We start from the raw sequence: 18114 nt of genomic DNA on the forward strand, positions 1-18114 counted from the left end.
AAAAGAGGTGACATATCTTAATCGATAATTAACTTATCTACGTAATAGGCGCTAGAAAATACCTACAAAAACGTTTTCAAAATTTGAATAAAAATATTTTAAAAGAATATTTTATTATGTGTTCAGCTCAATAAGTTATAGTTGGATTGTCTAATAAAATTTTAATAACAGATTTAAAGGATTACATGTATTCTGCCATAAGAAAAATATTGGGAAAATGAGTGAGAGGAGAGGATAACCCCAAATGGAGAAAATAATGATACTATTAACTATCAATTCAGGGCGTATTTAGATGCAAACACCTTATAAGCTAAAAATAAATAAATTGGAGTAGTCTAACTTATTTTTTTGGGTTTATAAGCTGTTTTTAGCTTATAAGCTGCTATAGATAAGCTAAGTCAAATGGACCTAAATATTTTTTTGAACTTATTTTAATTACAAAATGACTTTAAACTGACCAGTCAAACACTCAAAAAAATTCAAAACAGCTCATAAATAAGCAATTTATAAGCAATAAGCCAATCCAAACGGGCTATTTCAACACATATTGGAGGGGAAACTCTGTAACTGTTTTAGCTAAAAAAAAGAAAAATTCAATGATAACTCTTCAGCTCCTTCCTCAGTTCCCTTCCCTTCAAAACCCTAACTTTACCATTATCAACTCTTCAACACCCTCAAGATTTCCAACTTGCAAATTCAACCCCCAAAAGATTCAAACTTTCAATCACTATACATATAAGAAACCTCAAAATCAATGCTTTATATGTAAAGGGGTTAAAGATGAGACAAAAAAGACAGTTTTGGACCAAGAAGGAGGTGGTGGTGATGGTGGTGGAGATGGTGGTGGTGGAGATGATGAACAATTGGAGGGGCAAAATGGGGTTTTGCCAGAATGGTTGAATTTTAGTTCAGATGATGCTAAAACTGCTATTGCAGCAGTGGTTATATCACTTGCATTTAGGTCATTTGTAGCTGAGCCAAGGTTTATACCTTCTTTGTCTATGTATCCCACATTTGATGTTGGTGATAGAATTGTAGCTGAAAAGGTAATTCTTTTGCCTGATGTTGTTAGAAATATAATTTGAATATTTCAAGTTCATGCACTTTGATGTTATGTATGTGGCTTTTAGGATATCTATGTGATTAGATGCATAGAATTTAAATGTTATTAGGTGCATGGTTTTGTGTTTATGAGATGACCAAGTTCATAGTGAAAGCGTAAAAGCATTTACTGGTATTATATCTAGAATTATCCTTTAGCACCTATATATACCCTCTTTGTAATCTTATTATGTAAGAGCGGAGTTCTTTATAATGATATGACATGAGCATAATGTCTCTCTCCCTCTTCCATCCTCTTTGTACCCTGAGATATTATCAAGTGCCCGCCTTATATTTCCAACAGATGTGAGTGGAACTTAAATGAAGTAGTGAGGATTTATATAGCCGACCCAACTTGTTTGAGACTGACGCATAGTTGTTGTTGTTAATGTAGTTGAACTGGGCTTTTTACTCATTTGACCACTCGGCCAAAAATAATTACAACCGCTAGCCAACCGGTGGCGGATCCAAGATTTTCACTCAAGTGGTCCGAAAAAAATAACAAAAGCTAAACATAAGAAATAATGTTGTCCCTCAGACGCTGGAGAGAATTTTGAACACCCTTGACCGCTTGAGCTATTGCTAACCTTTTGGATTTGTTTAGGGTATTCAAAACTTGTACATGTACACAAACACATAATATCTAGCCTATATATACAAGTGTAATTTTTTGCCGAGGGTGTTCGGATAAAATTACACATTAATTCTGTATAAAATATGCATATTGCAATTAATATGCATTTGTTGGCTATTATTTTGGTGGGTGGCTATACAATGTAGAAATTCAGTGTAAAAACAGTCTAGCTATGATGAATCATCAAAACTAATAGAGATTATCCATATAAGCTGACCCTGGTTATTTTGGGATTGAGAAGCAAAATGGGGTTTTGCTAGAACGGTTAAATTTTGGTTCAGATGATGCTAAAACTGTTTTTGCAGCAGTGGTTGTATCACTTGCATTTAGGTCATTTGTTGCTGAGCCAAGGTTTATACCTTCTTTGTCTATGTATCTTACATTTGATGTTGGAGATAGAATTGTAGCTGAAAAAGTAAAGTCTTGTTTATTTTTTTTTGACTATATGTTTGTGAGTTTATTCCTCTGGTGATAAAAATGAACTTTGCTGAGTGTAGTTGGTCTCGAGTCTTGATAAAGGAGGAGTGTTAAGGTAGGTTGAATGCCGGTGTAAAAGTAGTTTACAACAACAACAACAACAACAAGCCCAGTATAATCCCACCATGTGGGGTCTGGGGAGGGTAGAGTGTACGCAGACCTAACCCCCACCTTGCAAGGTAGGGCGGCTGTTTCCGAAAGACCCTCGGCCGGTGTAAAAGTAGTTTGACTATGACAAATCCTATATTGCTCGGATTCTTTGAAAATGTTGCAAGGTGTGTGTTGGATCCTCCAAAAGTAGGCATATTTGGAGGAACTGCTACTGGGTGCGTCAACATTTTTGAGAGTCTGAGCAGCATAGGATGAATCAACAAAATGAATAGAGGTGATTCATATAAGCTGACTCTGACTAGTTTGGATTTGAGGCACAATGTTGATAAAGTTGGACACTTTTTTGCTGGATATTTCCTTCTGATTTAACTAATAACAACTGATTTATTTAGTAGCATGTTTGGCCAAGCTTTTGGGAGGTCAAAAGTGCTTATTTTTAAAAGTGCCCATGCTTTTAGGAGAAAATAAGTACTTCTAGGGAGTGGCAAAACTATTTTTCAGAAACTAAAAAAGTAGTTTTTCTCTAAAAGTACTTTTTTGGAAAATACTTTTGAGAATATATACTTAGAAACACTTTTTAAAAGCTTGACCAACCACTAATTGCTGCTCAAAAGTTCTTTTCGAGTTGATTAGCCAAACGCAAGTGCTTCTCACCAGAAGTACTTTTCGAGAAACACTTTTCAAAATAAACTGATTTTAGAAGGTTGGCGAAACATGCTAAGTTTCCAACATTTGATGTTGGGGCAAATCGAATAGTAGGGGAATCAAATGTTGGATACAATTGAAATGTAGATGACTGTAACATTGTTGTGGAATTTATGCTTCTTGGTCCCTCCTAGACCTAATGTTGAATTTGAAATGAAAATTTCAGTATCAGAAGTATAGATTATGTTGCTCAGACTCTCCAAAAATGTTGCCGCATCATGTCGGATCCTCCAATACTCTACTTTTGGAGGATCCGACATGCACCGGTCAGGATTGTTTGAAGCGTCCGAGCAACATAGAGTATAGACGTTGAAACATGGAATAGTTTGACTCTTAAATATGATTTTAGGATTGTAGAACTTACAGTGATTAGTGATTGTTTTGCTATTATTATCAGTTGTAAATGCATCAAATTACCCCTGATGTTAGAGATAGCATTGTAGCTCTTCAACAAAAAAAGAGATAGCATTGTAGCTGAAAAGATAATTTGTTTTATCTTTGACTATATGTTTTGTAGTTCTTATTCCTCCGGTTGTTGATGAAGTTGAAAATCGCAAGCATTATTGGTATCAAGTCTTGATATAGGAGGAGGGTTAAGGTAGGTTGAATGCCAGTCTATAAATAGTCTAACTATGATGAATCATTAAAATGAATAGAGATGATTCATATAAGCTGACCCCGGCTAGTTTGGGATTGAGATGGAATTGATATATAAGGAAGGTAGTGATAAAGTTGGATCCTTCTGATTTAACTAACGACAGTTGTTGTAGTTAAGTTTTCAACATTTGATGTTGGAGACAAATTGAAATGCAGGGAAAGCAAATATTGGGGACGAATAATGCTTCTTTTATTGCTTTCTCCTGAGAGACTAAATGTTGAATTTGAAATAAAAATGTCAGCATCAAGAAGTATAGTCATTGTAACACGGAGTAGTTTGACTTTGTATCTGGTTTTAGGAGTGAAGAAGTTGTAGTAATTAGCGGTGAGTTGCTATTGTATCAGTTGTAAATGCATCAAAGTACCTTTTACTAGGTGCCAGAGAATTACCTGCAAATTGCATCTAAATCATTCTTGCAAAATAGTGTTTTTTGTTAATGCTGTTGTGTACCTGTGTTGCAATCATCAAGAGACAATTAGCTGAGGCTATGAACTGGGAGCACATGTTTAAGCTTCCTAAAGAATCTTATTGAACTAAAGTTAAGCTTCCTAAGAATTGGTTCTTTCCATCTTATTTCTCCCCTGATATCCTTCTATGTGTGTAGTTATTAATATCCCGAATCGATTATTTCAAAGTCAATTTTGTTTGTAACATATGATGATCTTATGCAGGTCAGTTACTATTTTAGAAAGCCATGTCCGAATGACATAGTAATATTCAAAGCTCCTCCAGTTCTTCAGGAAGTAGGATACACAGATGATGATGTCTTTATCAAGAGGATTATTGCAAAGGAAGGTGATATTGTTGAGGTGAGTTCACTACCTAATACAAGCAGTACTACTATTTTTTAATCGGAAAAGGCTCAAATATGCCATCGAACTGTCAAAAAAGGCTCATTCACGCGTCTCGTTAATAGTTGGGCTCAAATTTTTTTAAAAACACATAAAACTATTAATGAGTGGCATGAATGAGCCTTTTCTGACAGTTCGATGGCATATTTGAGCCTTTTCCGTTTTTTAATTGCTATGAACTTGAACTGCTGAATTATGACTGATCAGTTGGTATTTCATAGCCAACACTATTTTCTGTTATGTCGACTCCCCCACCCTCTACCCTTAAATGGCTATATAAGCAATGAAATGGCTGATAGGATGCCTGGGTGACAATACCCTGATATTTCATTTCTTCTATGGTCTCTCAACAATGAGTTAATAACACCTTCGGATAAACTTCCAAAATCTGCTTATTTTAAAAAGTGCTTCTCGGAAAAGTAGTTTTGGAGGGTAGCAGTTTGTGTTTGGCCAATCAAATTGAAAAACACTTTTGCGAATATTAGCAGAGTAATTTGTGCTCGGACAAGCTTTAAAAACAGCTTATGTTACTATTCAGAAGCACATTTTTTTTCCTAAAAGCTTGGCCAAACGCCTGACCTCTCTAAAATAAGTACTCGAACTGATTGCTGTGTACGTTGTCAAATAGCATGCTTCTCTAGTCTCTGCTCTTGAGGAGAATTCCTGGTGAATTTGTTCACAACATTGATGTTCAAATTTGAGATGCTTGAAATATTTGCTTCCACTGACGAGCTAGTCCTCAGCAAGATATTGGGCATCTAATTAGTCCCTTCCATTTTAATTACAAAGCTGAACTCCGCCATTCTTTTTCTTTCTGGCCAACCTCAGATGCTGTCCACTTCATTGAAATGGAAAAATCTATTTAATATTATAAAAGAGAAATTATATACAATCCTCTTTGAGACTTTCCAGTATTACGTCCGAAAGATAACTCGAAAGTTCGACCTACTTTCCCATTTAATTATTTTACGTTGTCACTTTCTTCTGAACAATTTCTTGAAATAAAAAAAGAGCTTCAATTTGATATAGAGTAAAAGATTTACTAGTTAGGAAGTTTATCCTGCTTCTTGCTTCGCAAAAGATTTACTAGCTAGGAACTCATAGCAGTGTTCTAGTTAGATCCTATTAAAAAAAAAGGAAGGTCGGAGAATTTTGCCTTCTTATTTTCCTTTCATATACAATAGAGAGACCTCTCTCATCCTTTTTGTGATGAATCTCCAACTTCTTCTTCTTCTTTTTTTTTTTTTTTTTTGGTGGGGTTGTTGTATTACCAGATATATGTCCAAATGGCCAGGAATAATAAAAGGAAATAATTTTGGTGATTCTTGGTAGTGCAGGTTCATGAAGGAAAGCTGATCGTAAATGGGGTTGTAAGAAGTGAAGATTTTATAAATGAGGCACCCAAATACGAAATGACACCAGTGGTATGTTCCATTTTTACTGATTCACCTAACTCATCAATCAGCTTCCCTCCAATTCTTTTCCTTACGAAGTTTTGAATATACAAAAGTATTGGCTCATCCATATTTGACTGATACTAGAAGCCAAAAACCATCATAGTCATGGCCAAGTCTGTTGTTTAATTCCATTATGGTGTGTTAGGTATGAAGGAAAATGTTTCCCCCGAAAATAAGTGGATTTTTCACTTTTTTTTTTTTTTTTTTTTTTTTTTTTGTGTTTGGTACGTAAGCAGAAATTATCATCTCAAACACATTTGTATATAATCTAGGTAGTCATTATGGAGGTGGGGTTGGGGGTAAGGGGTGGTTGGGGGGTGGGTATGGGAGGTGGGGCGCTGGAGGGTGAGGAGACAATTAGTATGAAATGCTACTTGTGGAACTTGTTTTCCTTAGTTTCATTGGGAAAGTCATTTTCCTCATTTTTAATGAACTTGTTTTCCTAGAGAATGTTTTCCAATTTTTTTGACTAACCGAACTCCGAACATGAGAAAATTGGAAAATATTTTCTGGAAAATTCCTCCATACGAAACACACCCTTAGTGTAAGAATAATGCATACTGTTCTTACATCTTTTTAAGTTGTACTACAGCGTGTACCTGAGAATTCGGTATTTGTTATGGGCGATAATCGGAACAACAGCTACGATTCGCATGTGTGGTGAGTTTTCTGGTCTCTAAAAAGCTTAAGCATCTCCTAACCTGCTAAGTTCGTTAAATGTGCTCACCTCAAGTCTGATTTTTTTTCTAAAACAGGGGAACCCTTCCTGCGAAGAACATAATAGGCAGGTCCATATTTCGGTATTGGCCGCCAAAAAGAATTGGCGGGACAGTTCTTCCTGAAAGTTGTGCTGTCGACAAGCAGCAAGAGAGTAGTTTAACGCCCCAATAACTTATTTCGCCTGAAAAATTGAAGTCGCGGTTTCTCCTTTCTTCTTTTTGGAATTGATGAAAATGTAGAAGTAATGATCTATTCAATATTTGGCACTGCAATTATTTTTGCATTGTGCCATAATTGGAAACAACATCACTATCCCACAAAGGTAGGGTCGGCGTACATCCCACCCTTCGGATACCCCACTTGTGGGATCACATTGGGTTCGTTGTTGTTGTAGCAGTACCATAATATGTCTAGTTTGAGGTAGGATGTAATGTATATTAACAGGCATTTGACTTAGTGCTCTTTTCCAAATAATATCTCTTCCCTATTCTTCAATTGTATCCAAGATTCTCCCCTTGTATTGACAGAGCTGCTTTAACAAACTGGCATCCGTCTTTTTTTTTTTTTTTTACTTAAATTTTTTTTATCGCATTTCTAGACTGTCAGTGGTGACTCTGAAACAAATACCCAATAATTTCGCTGGATTTAAGTACAATATAGCACAGAAAATGAGACTAACAATGGTGACGAATGAGGGTGTTTTCCGTTCACTAGATATATGTGAGGTAGCATGGAGGAGACTGGGGCAACAACATAGGACATCCCAAATGGCTATTCATACTATTCTTGATGTTCATGAGAAGTTGTATGCCAAAGATAGATTGAAGAGATGGGAAATTCTCAAGGACCAAACATGTTCCATCTGCACCGCGACTGATGAGAGCCTAAAACATTTTTTTTTTCCAAATGTCAATTTAGTAGACATTTGGTACAAGTTATTACAGTAGCAAGGGATCAATAGGCAGGTATATTACCATGGCAGGATGAAGTTAATTTAGCTAACTGACATGCTAAAAGCAAGAGTGCAGGTTCGATGATATATAATGGCTTTTGCTGGATGCATGTGTCATATGGAGGGAAAGGAACCATATGGTATTTCAGGCCAAGGGGAGAGCAACAGATGATCTTGTTAGGCAGGTGTTAGAAGCATGAGGCAACACCAAGCTAACTAGTCGATTACAAGTGTTGGACTTTTATCCTTTGCTCAATAGTCTGGCATTAGTAATGCAAGAAAATGCAAGATTGGAAACATTTTCTTTTGAATATTAAGGTGTGTGCAAGTAGGGCTTCAATACCATCGTTGTGACAAAATAGAACAGGACCAGCACAAACAAAGATGTTTAATTAATCTGAAGAAAATGAGGATGTGTAGATATAAATTCTAAGCTAGACCTAAGATATGCTTAGTGACCACATTTCTCTTAACAATACTCTATTTTTCTCTTCCTTCCTATTTCACCTCTGTTATGTGTTTTGTTTCTACACCTCACGATGGTTTGCAATTTTTTTGTTCTTTCTCTTTTCTGTGATTGCTCTCTTATAGTTTGTTCTTTAAAGCTGCTAGGACTTTTTGATTTAATTCTTCTTTGGCGTGTGAATTTATTGGCTTTGTTTTAATGGTCGCGCTTAATTACAAAGTCATAACTTACAAAACGTGCCAAAATTGATTAAAAGGACAGAAAACAAGGAACTTATGATTCAAGAAGTCTATCATTTATATACAACAAGCTTAGTCTAAAATGTGATTGCCAGGCAACATTGACAGGACACTCACAACAGAGATATATTCATGTAGCTCTTTCACGTCCCAATTCCACAACAACCTGCTCTACATAACAAACGTAGTTGTTCTACAAGGAATACAAAATAATGTAATACTATGGATAGATCTTAAATTCTTCCCTAAACTATGATGATGCTTCTTGAACAGATGAGCAACCACCAAGAGACTTGCTGCCCAACCCTGTTGGTCTTAACCGACAAATAATTTGTCTTCACTAAAAGAAACGAATTCATGATTTGAACTTGGTAGTTTCTTACTAGTTAACACAATATTTTTATATATGAACTCAGAAACTAAAAAATCATCAAAACTTCAGTAGTATTACAGAAATACACTTATCTACTCTATCCATACAAGTGAAACGGGAGAAGCACATAAGAAAAGGGCCTACTATTTCACTTCATTGTTCCTCAACACAAATTAGTTAAAATATATATTAAAAAAAAAATTATGCACAATATTTACAAGAAAAAACCAACTAAATAATAGAAAATATGTGAGTTGAAATTGAAAGATAAGTGCTCAGAACTTCTTAGAGGGTTGTGCAAACCATCAGAGACCAAAAGTCCAAAAGTCTCCGACACAAGGCATTTTCATCACAGCACAAACCTATTAAAAAGATACAGTAACAAATTTAACACTTAAAATACATAATTAAGGATTATAACTCAATATAAATAGAAACTACAAGTAGAAAATAAGTGAATTAACATAAGAGATTAATTATAGGACTCAGTTTATGGATGGTGATATATCAGAATGGTCGACAAGGTGGATTTAACATCATTACGTGCTTGTCTATAAGATAAGTTTAATCATCGGCCAATGATATTAAAACAAACAAATTACCTGAAGATTAAAGTTAAATTCTGACCTGTTTCAAACATATCAAGATGAATATTTGAAATATTTACCAACACATCTCTTCAAAATTAATACAAACTCCAAATATCCAAGATTCTATTATCACTTTAAAAAAATTGCAATGGTTAGATCAACCCAAACTTTCACCAATCAATAAAGGGAAAATAATATTCCATGTCTATTTGAAGAAAGTATTTACCCAAACCGGCCCATATTTCCAATATTACCCGAATGTACTTTTATACATTAAAAAGGTTAATACATAGTCTATAATAAGTGTATAATGTTGTTTATAGTGTGTATAAACACTGTTGCACAAAAAAGTTGGCTATGCAGATTAAATTAAAAAAATAGCTACGTGAATATTATGTTGGACTCCATATTATTAAAATTATCCCATCAATAAACTCGACGCGTTCTTCAACAATCAAGCTCAACAAAATTCAATAAAATACCAATAAAAGCTCTTTGACCATTTCTGTCCTTTTTTAATTCTAGTAAACATAGTCACTGGCTAAAAAAAGATAGAGATAGCTTTCTGAAATAGCTGATGATGATGTCTATTTATATAATTTCTAAATCCCTAAAAGACAGTTTACAACAAAAGAAACAGATATAGAGAAAATAATTTAAAAGGCATCAGTTCTCCAAGGTTATAACATCAATGAAAAATTCAGACGCAAATTAACCTTTTACGATATAAAAGATCTCATCATATGCCCATAAAACTTTAATTATTTCAGTGTTTGAGGTATTGTTGTAGTTGTAGTTGTAGTTGTTGTCTGCAACATGTGATCAGAATTGTTTCTGTTTGAAACTTAAATAGTTACAATATTCATAATAGTTTACTGCTTGGAGTGTGATTGGATTTTACAAATTAATTTTATACTTTTTTGTTTTGTTAAGGTGGCGTTTCTTTCTTGATAAGCTGACGTGGGGTTTCCAATTGCTCATATGCAAACGGTGGTTAGAAGAAGAGTTATCGGAGAGGACGAGATGGAGTCTATGGAGTCGGAGGACGAGATGGAGTCAGAGGACCAGATGAAGCCTATCAAGTCGGAGAAAGGATGGGAGACCATGGAGAAGGGAATCACAAAGTTGAAGAAATTCTTGGATGAAACAATGGACGATGAGGAGCCTATCAAGTTGGACAAAGGATGTGATGACTTAGAGGAGGAAGAAATCGCAAATTTTGTGAAAGCCATGAAGAGTTTGTTATGAGTGCTTGCGCCTCAAGATACATTATTCACCTCTGAAGAGTACACGATGATTAGGGATAGCAATTGGGGCCGGGCCGGGCCGGGCGGGGCAAAACTTGATTTTTGAAAATTTTAAACGGGGCAGGGCAAAACTTTTTTTAATGCCAGTAAACGTAGTCACTGATTAAAAAAAGAAGGATATAGCCAAACGCGAGCTGCTGTGATGTTTCTGAAATAACTGATGTTGGTGTCTATTTATATACTAATTTCTAAATCCCTAAATGAAGTTTACTATCAAAACTACGAAAGAAACAAATTTAGAGCAAATAATTTAAAGGGCATCAGGTCTACAAGGCGATAACATCAATGAAAAATTCAGACGCAAATTACCCATATACGATATAAAAGATTTCATCATATGCCCATAAAACTTTAATTTTTTTTTTAAACAAAAAATGACTCTTACAATGATCAGAAACTGTGGGGATTCACACTTTACATCATATGTATTTCAGTGCTTGCAGCATGTGAGCAGAATTGTTTCTGTTTGAAACTTAAATAGTGACAATATTCTTAATAATTTACTGCTTGGAGAGTGATTGGATTTTACAAATTAGTTTTATACTTTGTGTTTTGTTAGCGTGGCGTTTCTTTCTTGATAAGCTGATGTAGGGTTTTCAATTGCTCATATGTAGACGGTGGTTCGAAGAAGAGTTACCGGCGAGATAGAGCTTATGGAGTCGGAGGACAAGATGAAGCCTATCTAGTTGGAGAAAGGATGGGAGACCATAGAGAAGGGAATCACAAAATTAAAGAAATTCTTAGATGAAACAATGGACGATGAGGAGCCTATCAAGTTGGACGAAGGATGTGAGGACTTAGAGGAGGAAGAACTCACAAATTTTGTGAAAGCCATGAAAAGTTTGTTATGAGTGCTTGCGCCTGAAGATACATTATTCACCTCTGAAGAGTACACGGTGATTAAGGATGGCAATTGGGGCCAAGCAGGGCGGAGCTAGGCAAACACTTAATACGGCAGGGCAGGGCAAACTTGTTTTTTTGAAAATTTTAAACGGGGCAGGGCAAAACTTTTTTTAATGCCAGTAAACATAGGCACGGATTAAAAAAAGAAGGATATAGCCAAACGCGAGCTGCAGTGAAGTTTCTCAAATAGCTGATGTTGGTGCCTATTTATATACTAATTTCTAAATCCCTAAAAGACAGTTTACTATCAAAACTACAAAAGAAACAAATATAGATGAAATAATTTAAAGGGCATCAGGTCTCCAGGGTGATGACATCAATGAAAAATTCAGTCGCAAATTACCCATATACGATATAAAAGATTTCAGCATATGCACATAAAACTTCAATTTTTTTTAAACAAAGAATAAACAAAAAATGACTTTTACAATGACCACAACCTGTCGGGATTCACACTTTACATCATAAAATATATTTCAGTGTCTGCAGCATGTGATCAGAATTGTTTCTGTTTGAAACTTAAATAGCTACAATATTATTAATAGTTTATTGCTTGGAGTGTGATTGGATTTTACAAATTAGTTTTATACTTTTGTGTTCTGTTAACGTGGCGTTTCTTTCTTGATAAGCTGACATGGGGTTTTCAGTTGCTCATATGCAGACGGTGGTTAGAAGAAGTGTTACCGGAGAGGACGAGATGGAGCCTATGGGGTCGGCGGACGAGATGGAGTCGGAGGACAAGATGGAGCCTACCAAGTTGGAGAAAGGTTGGGAGACCATAGAGAAGAGAATCACAAAACTAAAGAAATTCTTGGATGAAACAATGGATGATGAGGAGCCTATCAAGTTAGACGTAGGATGTGAGGACTTATAGGAGGAAGAAATCACAAATTTTGTTTAAGCCATGAAAAGTTTGTTATTAGTGCTTGCACCTGAAGATACATTATTCACCTCTGAAGAGTACACGTTGATTAGGGATGGCAATTGGGGCCGGGCAGGGCCGACCTGGGCAAACACTTAATAGGCAGGGCGGGGCAAAACTTGTATTTTGAAAATTTTAAACGGGCAGGGCAAAACTTTTTTTAATGCCAGTAAATGTAGTCACTGATTAAAAATAGAAGGATATAGCCAAATGCAAGTTGCTGTGAAGTTTTTTGAAAAAGCTGATGTTGGTGTCTATTTATATACTAATTTCTAAATCTCTAAAAGACAGTTTACTATCTAAACTATAAATGAAACAAATATAGAGGAAATAATTTAAAGGGCATCAGGTCTCCAAGGTGATAACATCAATGAAAAATTTAGACGCAAATTACCCATATACGATATAAAAGATTTCATCATATGCCCAAAAAACTTTAATTTTTTAAACAAAGAATAAACAAAAAATGACATTTAATCGAGGATCAATTGATTAATAATCAAAACATGTGGGGATTCACACTTTACATCATAATATGTATTTCTGTGCCTGCAGCATGTGATCAGAATTGTTTTTGTTTGAAACTTAAATAGTGACAATATTCTTAATAGTTTACTGCTTGGAGTGTGATTGAATTTTACAAATTATTTTTATACTTTTGTGTTCCGTTAACCTGGCGTTTCTTTCTTGATAAGCTGATGTGGGATTTTCAATTGCTCATACGCAGACGGTGGTTAGAAGAAGAGTTACTGGGGAGGATGAGATGGAGCATATGGAGTCGGAGGCGGAGATAGAGTCGGAGGACAAGATGGAGTCTATCAAGTTGGAGAAAGGATGGGAGACCATAGAGAATGGAATCCCAAAATTAAAGAAATTCTTGGATGAAACAATGGGCGTTGAGGAGCCTATCAAGTTGGAGGAAGGATGTGAGGACTTTGAGGAGGAAGAAATCACAAATTTTGTAAAAGCTATGAAAAGTTTGTCATCAGTGCTTGCGCCTGAAGATACATTATTTGCCTCTGAAGAGTACACGATGATCTACACGTATCCATAACATTCTTTGTGCTTAGAGTTCCTTTTTTTTCTTTCTAAATCATGTTTGCTGCTTTAAACTTTTCATCCCTTTGGTTGGTACTTCTTTTTGGATTATGCTTAATTTGAAGTACATCACCATCTAAATTATGTGTACACAGAATCCCCTCGTGATTACTCTCAGCAGCTATATGAGAAATATAAGAAAGTTTTTGAAGAATATATCCATTCTACAGCAAGAACCATTGGCTATAAGATTTTCTCTATACCAAAGTAGCCTTATACGGCTCATGGGGGTTGAAGTTTTGTTGATAGTATTAGTGTGGGCTCATAATGTTTATTAACTTCTAATGCACTAAGTGGATTAAATCTTGCCCTGACAATTTTCACAAAATTCAGAATTCATTAAATTTTTGAACAAAACATATGTATGGACCTAGTTCCTATGTCATTGAGGTGATTTACTTGTGGAAGTAACTCATACTTCATTTTTCCAACACAAACTCACATGTAAAGGTATGTTGATCCCTAATAGTGAAATGGTGCAAATCCATCTAAAATACTTGTTGAGTTAGCACAATGCATTCTCATTGCTCATTTTGTCCTATTCAAGTTTCCTATCTGTGTTTGCATTCTTTTTTAGGTTCTCCCTTCTTTGAGTGAGAAGGATAGTGACGTTAAGATGAGGGAGCTTGAAAAAAGATGGAAAAATCACAAACTTATGGTTAAGCGGCTTTCACGGTTCTTCCACTATCCAGATCGAAGTTTAATTGCTCAAAAGTCACTCCCTACGCTTAATGAAGTTGGTGTGACGTGCTTTCGTGATTTGGTTAGTCTTTGGCATTTTTATGTGATATTTGGTTTAATTATCTTACATATCTTTTATATTTCAAAGAAAATAGTTGTTCTCCCACTAACCCTTTCGTACACAAGGTTCTTCTTCACATCTAACAAAATTGAACTTTTCAATTGTCTTGTTTAAGCGTATGTTCCAACTTTGAGAAGCTTGCTTTAGTCCATAAATGGACTTTTGTAGCTTGCAAATTTTATTATGATCAGATGTGGATATGAAACCTTTAGGTTAGTGTCATGTACACATCCTCTTCCAACTCACCATTAAAGGAAAGCTGTTTTCACATCCATTTGTCATATTTCATAATCATAGTATGTTGTTATAGCAAGCAACATCCGAATTGATTTGAGCATTGTCACGGGAGAGAAAGTCTCGTCATAATCTATTCCTTCTTTTTGACAATATCCCTTGGCAACAAGTCGGGCTTTATAGGTGTCTACCTTTTCGTCTGCTCCAATCTTTTTCTTCAAAACCCATTTACAACTAATAGGTTTTATATCCTTTTAAGGTTCAACTAGAGTCCATACTTTATTGACCTTCATGGATTCCATGGCTATTTGCCATTTCTCATAGTCAGAACTTTGTATTGCCTCTTCATAAGTCTTAGGATCATTGTCATTATGATCGATCCCATCTAAAACATCATCTTGTGCCATTAGATTCAACCTATTTGGTGCATGATATTGTCGTGTAGACTTCCTAAGAGGTTCGTGTACAACTTGTTCACCTTGTATTGGATCTGGTTGTTCGACTTGGTTTGGAACTAGTTCAACACATCCAATTAAGGTTCATCAACTTGTATCTCATCTTCTAGATCTTGTGTTGCAACATTAGTTTCTTGAGCTTCATCAAATTCTATTTCCTGACCATCATTTCTTTCTAAAAGAAATTCCTTTTACAAAAAAGTTGCTCCTCTTGCCACAAACACTTTATGGTTAGAGGGGTGATAGAAATAGTATCCCATAGTCTCTTGGGGATACCCAATGAATCTACACTTTATCAGATCTTGAGTCAAGTTTATCATATTGTAGTCTTTTAACGTAAGCTGGAGAACCCCAAACTTTTATACGTTTTGAACCCCAAACTTTTATATGTTTAAGGTTAGGCTTCCATCCTTTCCATCTCTCATATGGTATTGTAGAGACTGACTTAGTCTGAACTTTAATTAGTAAATATGTTGTTGCTTCTAAAGAATATCCCCATAAGTTCATTGGAAGATCAGTGAAACCCATCATGGATCTCACCATATCTAATAAGGTTCAATTCCTTCTTTCTGACACACCATTTTGTTGTGGTGTTCCAAGAGGTGTCCATTGTGAGAGAATGCCATTTTCTTTGAGATATTTAGTAAAATCATCACTGAGATATTCTCCACCTCTATTAGACCTCAGTACTTGATACTTTTACTAGTCTGTTTCTCAACTTCACTGTGAAATCTTTTGAACATTTCAAAAGATTCAAATTTGTGTCTCATAAGATACACAAATCCATATCTCGACATATTATCAGTGAATGTAATGAAGTAAGAATAGCCACCTCAAGCTTGAATTTTCATTGGTCCACAAACATCTGTATGAATTAGGCCCAATAATTCAGAAGCTCTCTCTCCACTTTCAATAAATGGAGATTTGGTCATGTTTCCTTTGAGACAAGATTCGCAAGTTGGGTATGATTCAAAATCATACTTGTCAAGGTAACCTTTCTTGTACAACTTGTTAATTTTTTTCCGCCAATATGACCAAGCCTACAATACCAAAGGTATATATGATTCACTTAACTATCTTTTTTTCTCTTAATACTAGAGACATGCATAATCGAATTAGCAGTCGCATTGGATAAGACATAAATACCACGTTGTAGACAAACATTCACATATAAATCATTACCATGAAAAATAGTGCAAATGCCATTCTTTATAACAACGTGAAAACCACGCTTGTCCAGCAAAGAAACTGAAGTTATGTTCGCAACAAATTTAGGAACATAATAACAATCTTCTAATAAAAGTGTTTCGCCCGTAGGCATTATCAAAGAAATTGATCCTACAGCTAAGGCCACAACTGTTGCACCATTTCCCACTTGCAGGTTAACTTTTCCTTTCTCAACTTCCTATTTATCTGGAGCCCCTGCAACATATTGTAGATGTTAAAGCAACAGCCAGTATCTAATACCCACAGTGAAGAATCAATAGTAGTTAAAGAAATCATGAAAACATTTTTCATTAAATTCTCACCTTGTTTCTTGTCATTCAGAGTTGCAAGATACCCTTTGCAATTTCTCTGCCAATGTCCTCTCTTTTTGTAGTGGAAACACTCTGCCTCAGATTGGTTAGTTTTTCCTTCTTTAATTTTGGGTTTGGTCACACCACCCCTAGGCGCAGTAGGCTTCTTTTTGGGTTTCATCTTACCTTTATCCTTCCTTTTAGAAGAGTTACCAACCAGCATTACAAGTCCTTTCTTTTTCTCAGATGCAAGTTGATTCTCATAATCAATTAACATGTTAAGCATCTCATGAAGATCAGAATCCATTTTATGTATATTGAAATTAATAACGAATTGTGAAAAGGACTCAGATAGTGACTGCAAGATCAAATCTTGAGAAAGCTCTTTTCCAAGTTTGCACCCCAATTTTTCTAGTTCTTCAATAAGATCAATCATATGATTGAATGGGTCCAATTGGAGAATTTGCAGTCAACTTGGATCCAAACAAAGCCTTAGACAACTGGTATCTAACTGTCCTACTCTGTGTACCAAACATCTTCTTAAGATGTTTAATAATAGCAAGTGGCTCCATATCTTGATGTTTCCTCTGGAGTTCAAAATTCATAGAAGCGAGAATGATGCATTTAGCAGTAAGACAGTCTTCCATGTATTTCTGATAATACATGGTGCCCTCAGCATCATCCTCAGCTGGGACTTCCTTTTCAGGTTTATCGATCACATCGATAAGCTTTTCATGCATGAGAACAATTCTCAAATTTCTATATCAGTCTTCAAAGTTTGGTCCTACCAACTTGTTGGCATCAAGTATACCGCACAGTGATATAGCTGACATATTGAGAAATCTAAAATAGAAAAGCAAAGACAACAATATAAGAACATATTTACACATTATAATTAAAAATATGGACTTTTATATAAATGATATCTCCACTGAATAGTTGAAACTATGTGCCCTTATTATAGTATTAAGAAATCTTCATTTCTTTAGTGTAGTAAGGAATCCTCCAACAACATATGTGAGCCTCTTGGAAATAAATTTCTCTCTCTTCTCTCTCATAAAATAATTTCTATCAACGGCTATTAACGGTCTTATCTTGGCAAGTGAGCTCACTCTCCACCTCAATGGAGCAGCCGAAAGGCTCACTTCTGGGAGTTCTGCAGGGGGAAATATTCCCCTTGGGGAACCAAACCTAAACACAGATGGAATTCTAGCAAAAATCTCCTACGCTGAACGAATCATGGCTCCGTCAACAACCCCAAATCAGAATTCTGTTTGTCAAGAAAGGGCACAAATAAAGGCTATTCAATCTAATCACAACGGAAAACCAGCCGTACTCTTTCAGGCAGATGATTATTGTTGACACCCAATTTTGTCCCTCCTTTATTTCAATTTATTTATTGGAACTTCTAAATTCATTGACGAGCTAAACACTTTATTTTCACTATTATTAATTTTCACTATTTTTTACTATCTAACATTACTAGTATTACTTTATCACAAATTTTAAATGGTTTGTCATCATTTTATTTTCGGATTTTTG

At 35.3% G+C, this 18114-nt stretch overlaps 1 protein-coding gene and 6 non-coding genes across 8 annotated transcripts; 1 reads left to right on the plus strand and 6 right to left on the minus strand.

The window, feature by feature from the left end:
* Nucleotides 1-527: 527 nt before the first annotated feature.
* Nucleotides 528-7214, plus strand: LOC132636793 (chloroplast processing peptidase). Of its 2 annotated transcripts, none has more exons than XM_060353814.1 (5): nucleotides 528-1046; nucleotides 4358-4495; nucleotides 5875-5961; nucleotides 6576-6654; nucleotides 6750-7214. In XM_060353814.1, the coding sequence occupies exons 1-5, from the start codon at nucleotides 597-599 to the stop codon at nucleotides 6773-6775; spliced, it is 780 nt and encodes a 259-aa protein (XP_060209797.1). In that variant the 5' UTR covers nucleotides 528-596; the 3' UTR covers nucleotides 6776-7214. The 2 variants fall into 2 exon arrangements, with proteins under 2 accessions (XP_060209797.1, XP_060209796.1); XM_060353813.1 differs by having other exon boundaries at nucleotides 531-1046; nucleotides 6587-6654.
* A 1801-nt stretch (nucleotides 7215-9015) lies between these two features.
* On the minus strand, nucleotides 9016-9102 carry LOC132639018 (small nucleolar RNA U61). Its single transcript, XR_009582066.1, has one exon. It is a non-coding gene; the product is annotated as a small nucleolar RNA U61 (small nucleolar RNA).
* Nucleotides 9103-9225: 123 nt separating this feature from the next.
* LOC132639002 (small nucleolar RNA Z43) lies at nucleotides 9226-9321 on the minus strand. Its single transcript, XR_009582052.1, has one exon. It is a non-coding gene; the product is annotated as a small nucleolar RNA Z43 (small nucleolar RNA).
* A 671-nt stretch (nucleotides 9322-9992) lies between these two features.
* On the minus strand, nucleotides 9993-10086 carry LOC132639009 (small nucleolar RNA Z101). Its single transcript, XR_009582058.1, has one exon. It is a non-coding gene; the product is annotated as a small nucleolar RNA Z101 (small nucleolar RNA).
* An 807-nt stretch (nucleotides 10087-10893) lies between these two features.
* LOC132639008 (small nucleolar RNA Z101) lies at nucleotides 10894-10987 on the minus strand. Its single transcript, XR_009582057.1, has one exon. It is a non-coding gene; the product is annotated as a small nucleolar RNA Z101 (small nucleolar RNA).
* Nucleotides 10988-11830: 843 nt separating this feature from the next.
* On the minus strand, nucleotides 11831-11924 carry LOC132639010 (small nucleolar RNA Z101). Its single transcript, XR_009582059.1, has one exon. It is a non-coding gene; the product is annotated as a small nucleolar RNA Z101 (small nucleolar RNA).
* An 879-nt stretch (nucleotides 11925-12803) lies between these two features.
* LOC132639007 (small nucleolar RNA Z101) lies at nucleotides 12804-12897 on the minus strand. The gene has a single exon (XR_009582056.1). It is a non-coding gene; the product is annotated as a small nucleolar RNA Z101 (small nucleolar RNA).
* Between the last annotated feature and the right edge of the window lie 5217 nt (nucleotides 12898-18114).

The sequence above is a fragment of the Lycium barbarum genome, chromosome 4, assembly GCF_019175385.1.
Source record: "Lycium barbarum isolate Lr01 chromosome 4, ASM1917538v2, whole genome shotgun sequence".
Lineage (NCBI taxonomy): Eukaryota > Viridiplantae > Streptophyta > Magnoliopsida > Solanales > Solanaceae > Lycium > Lycium barbarum.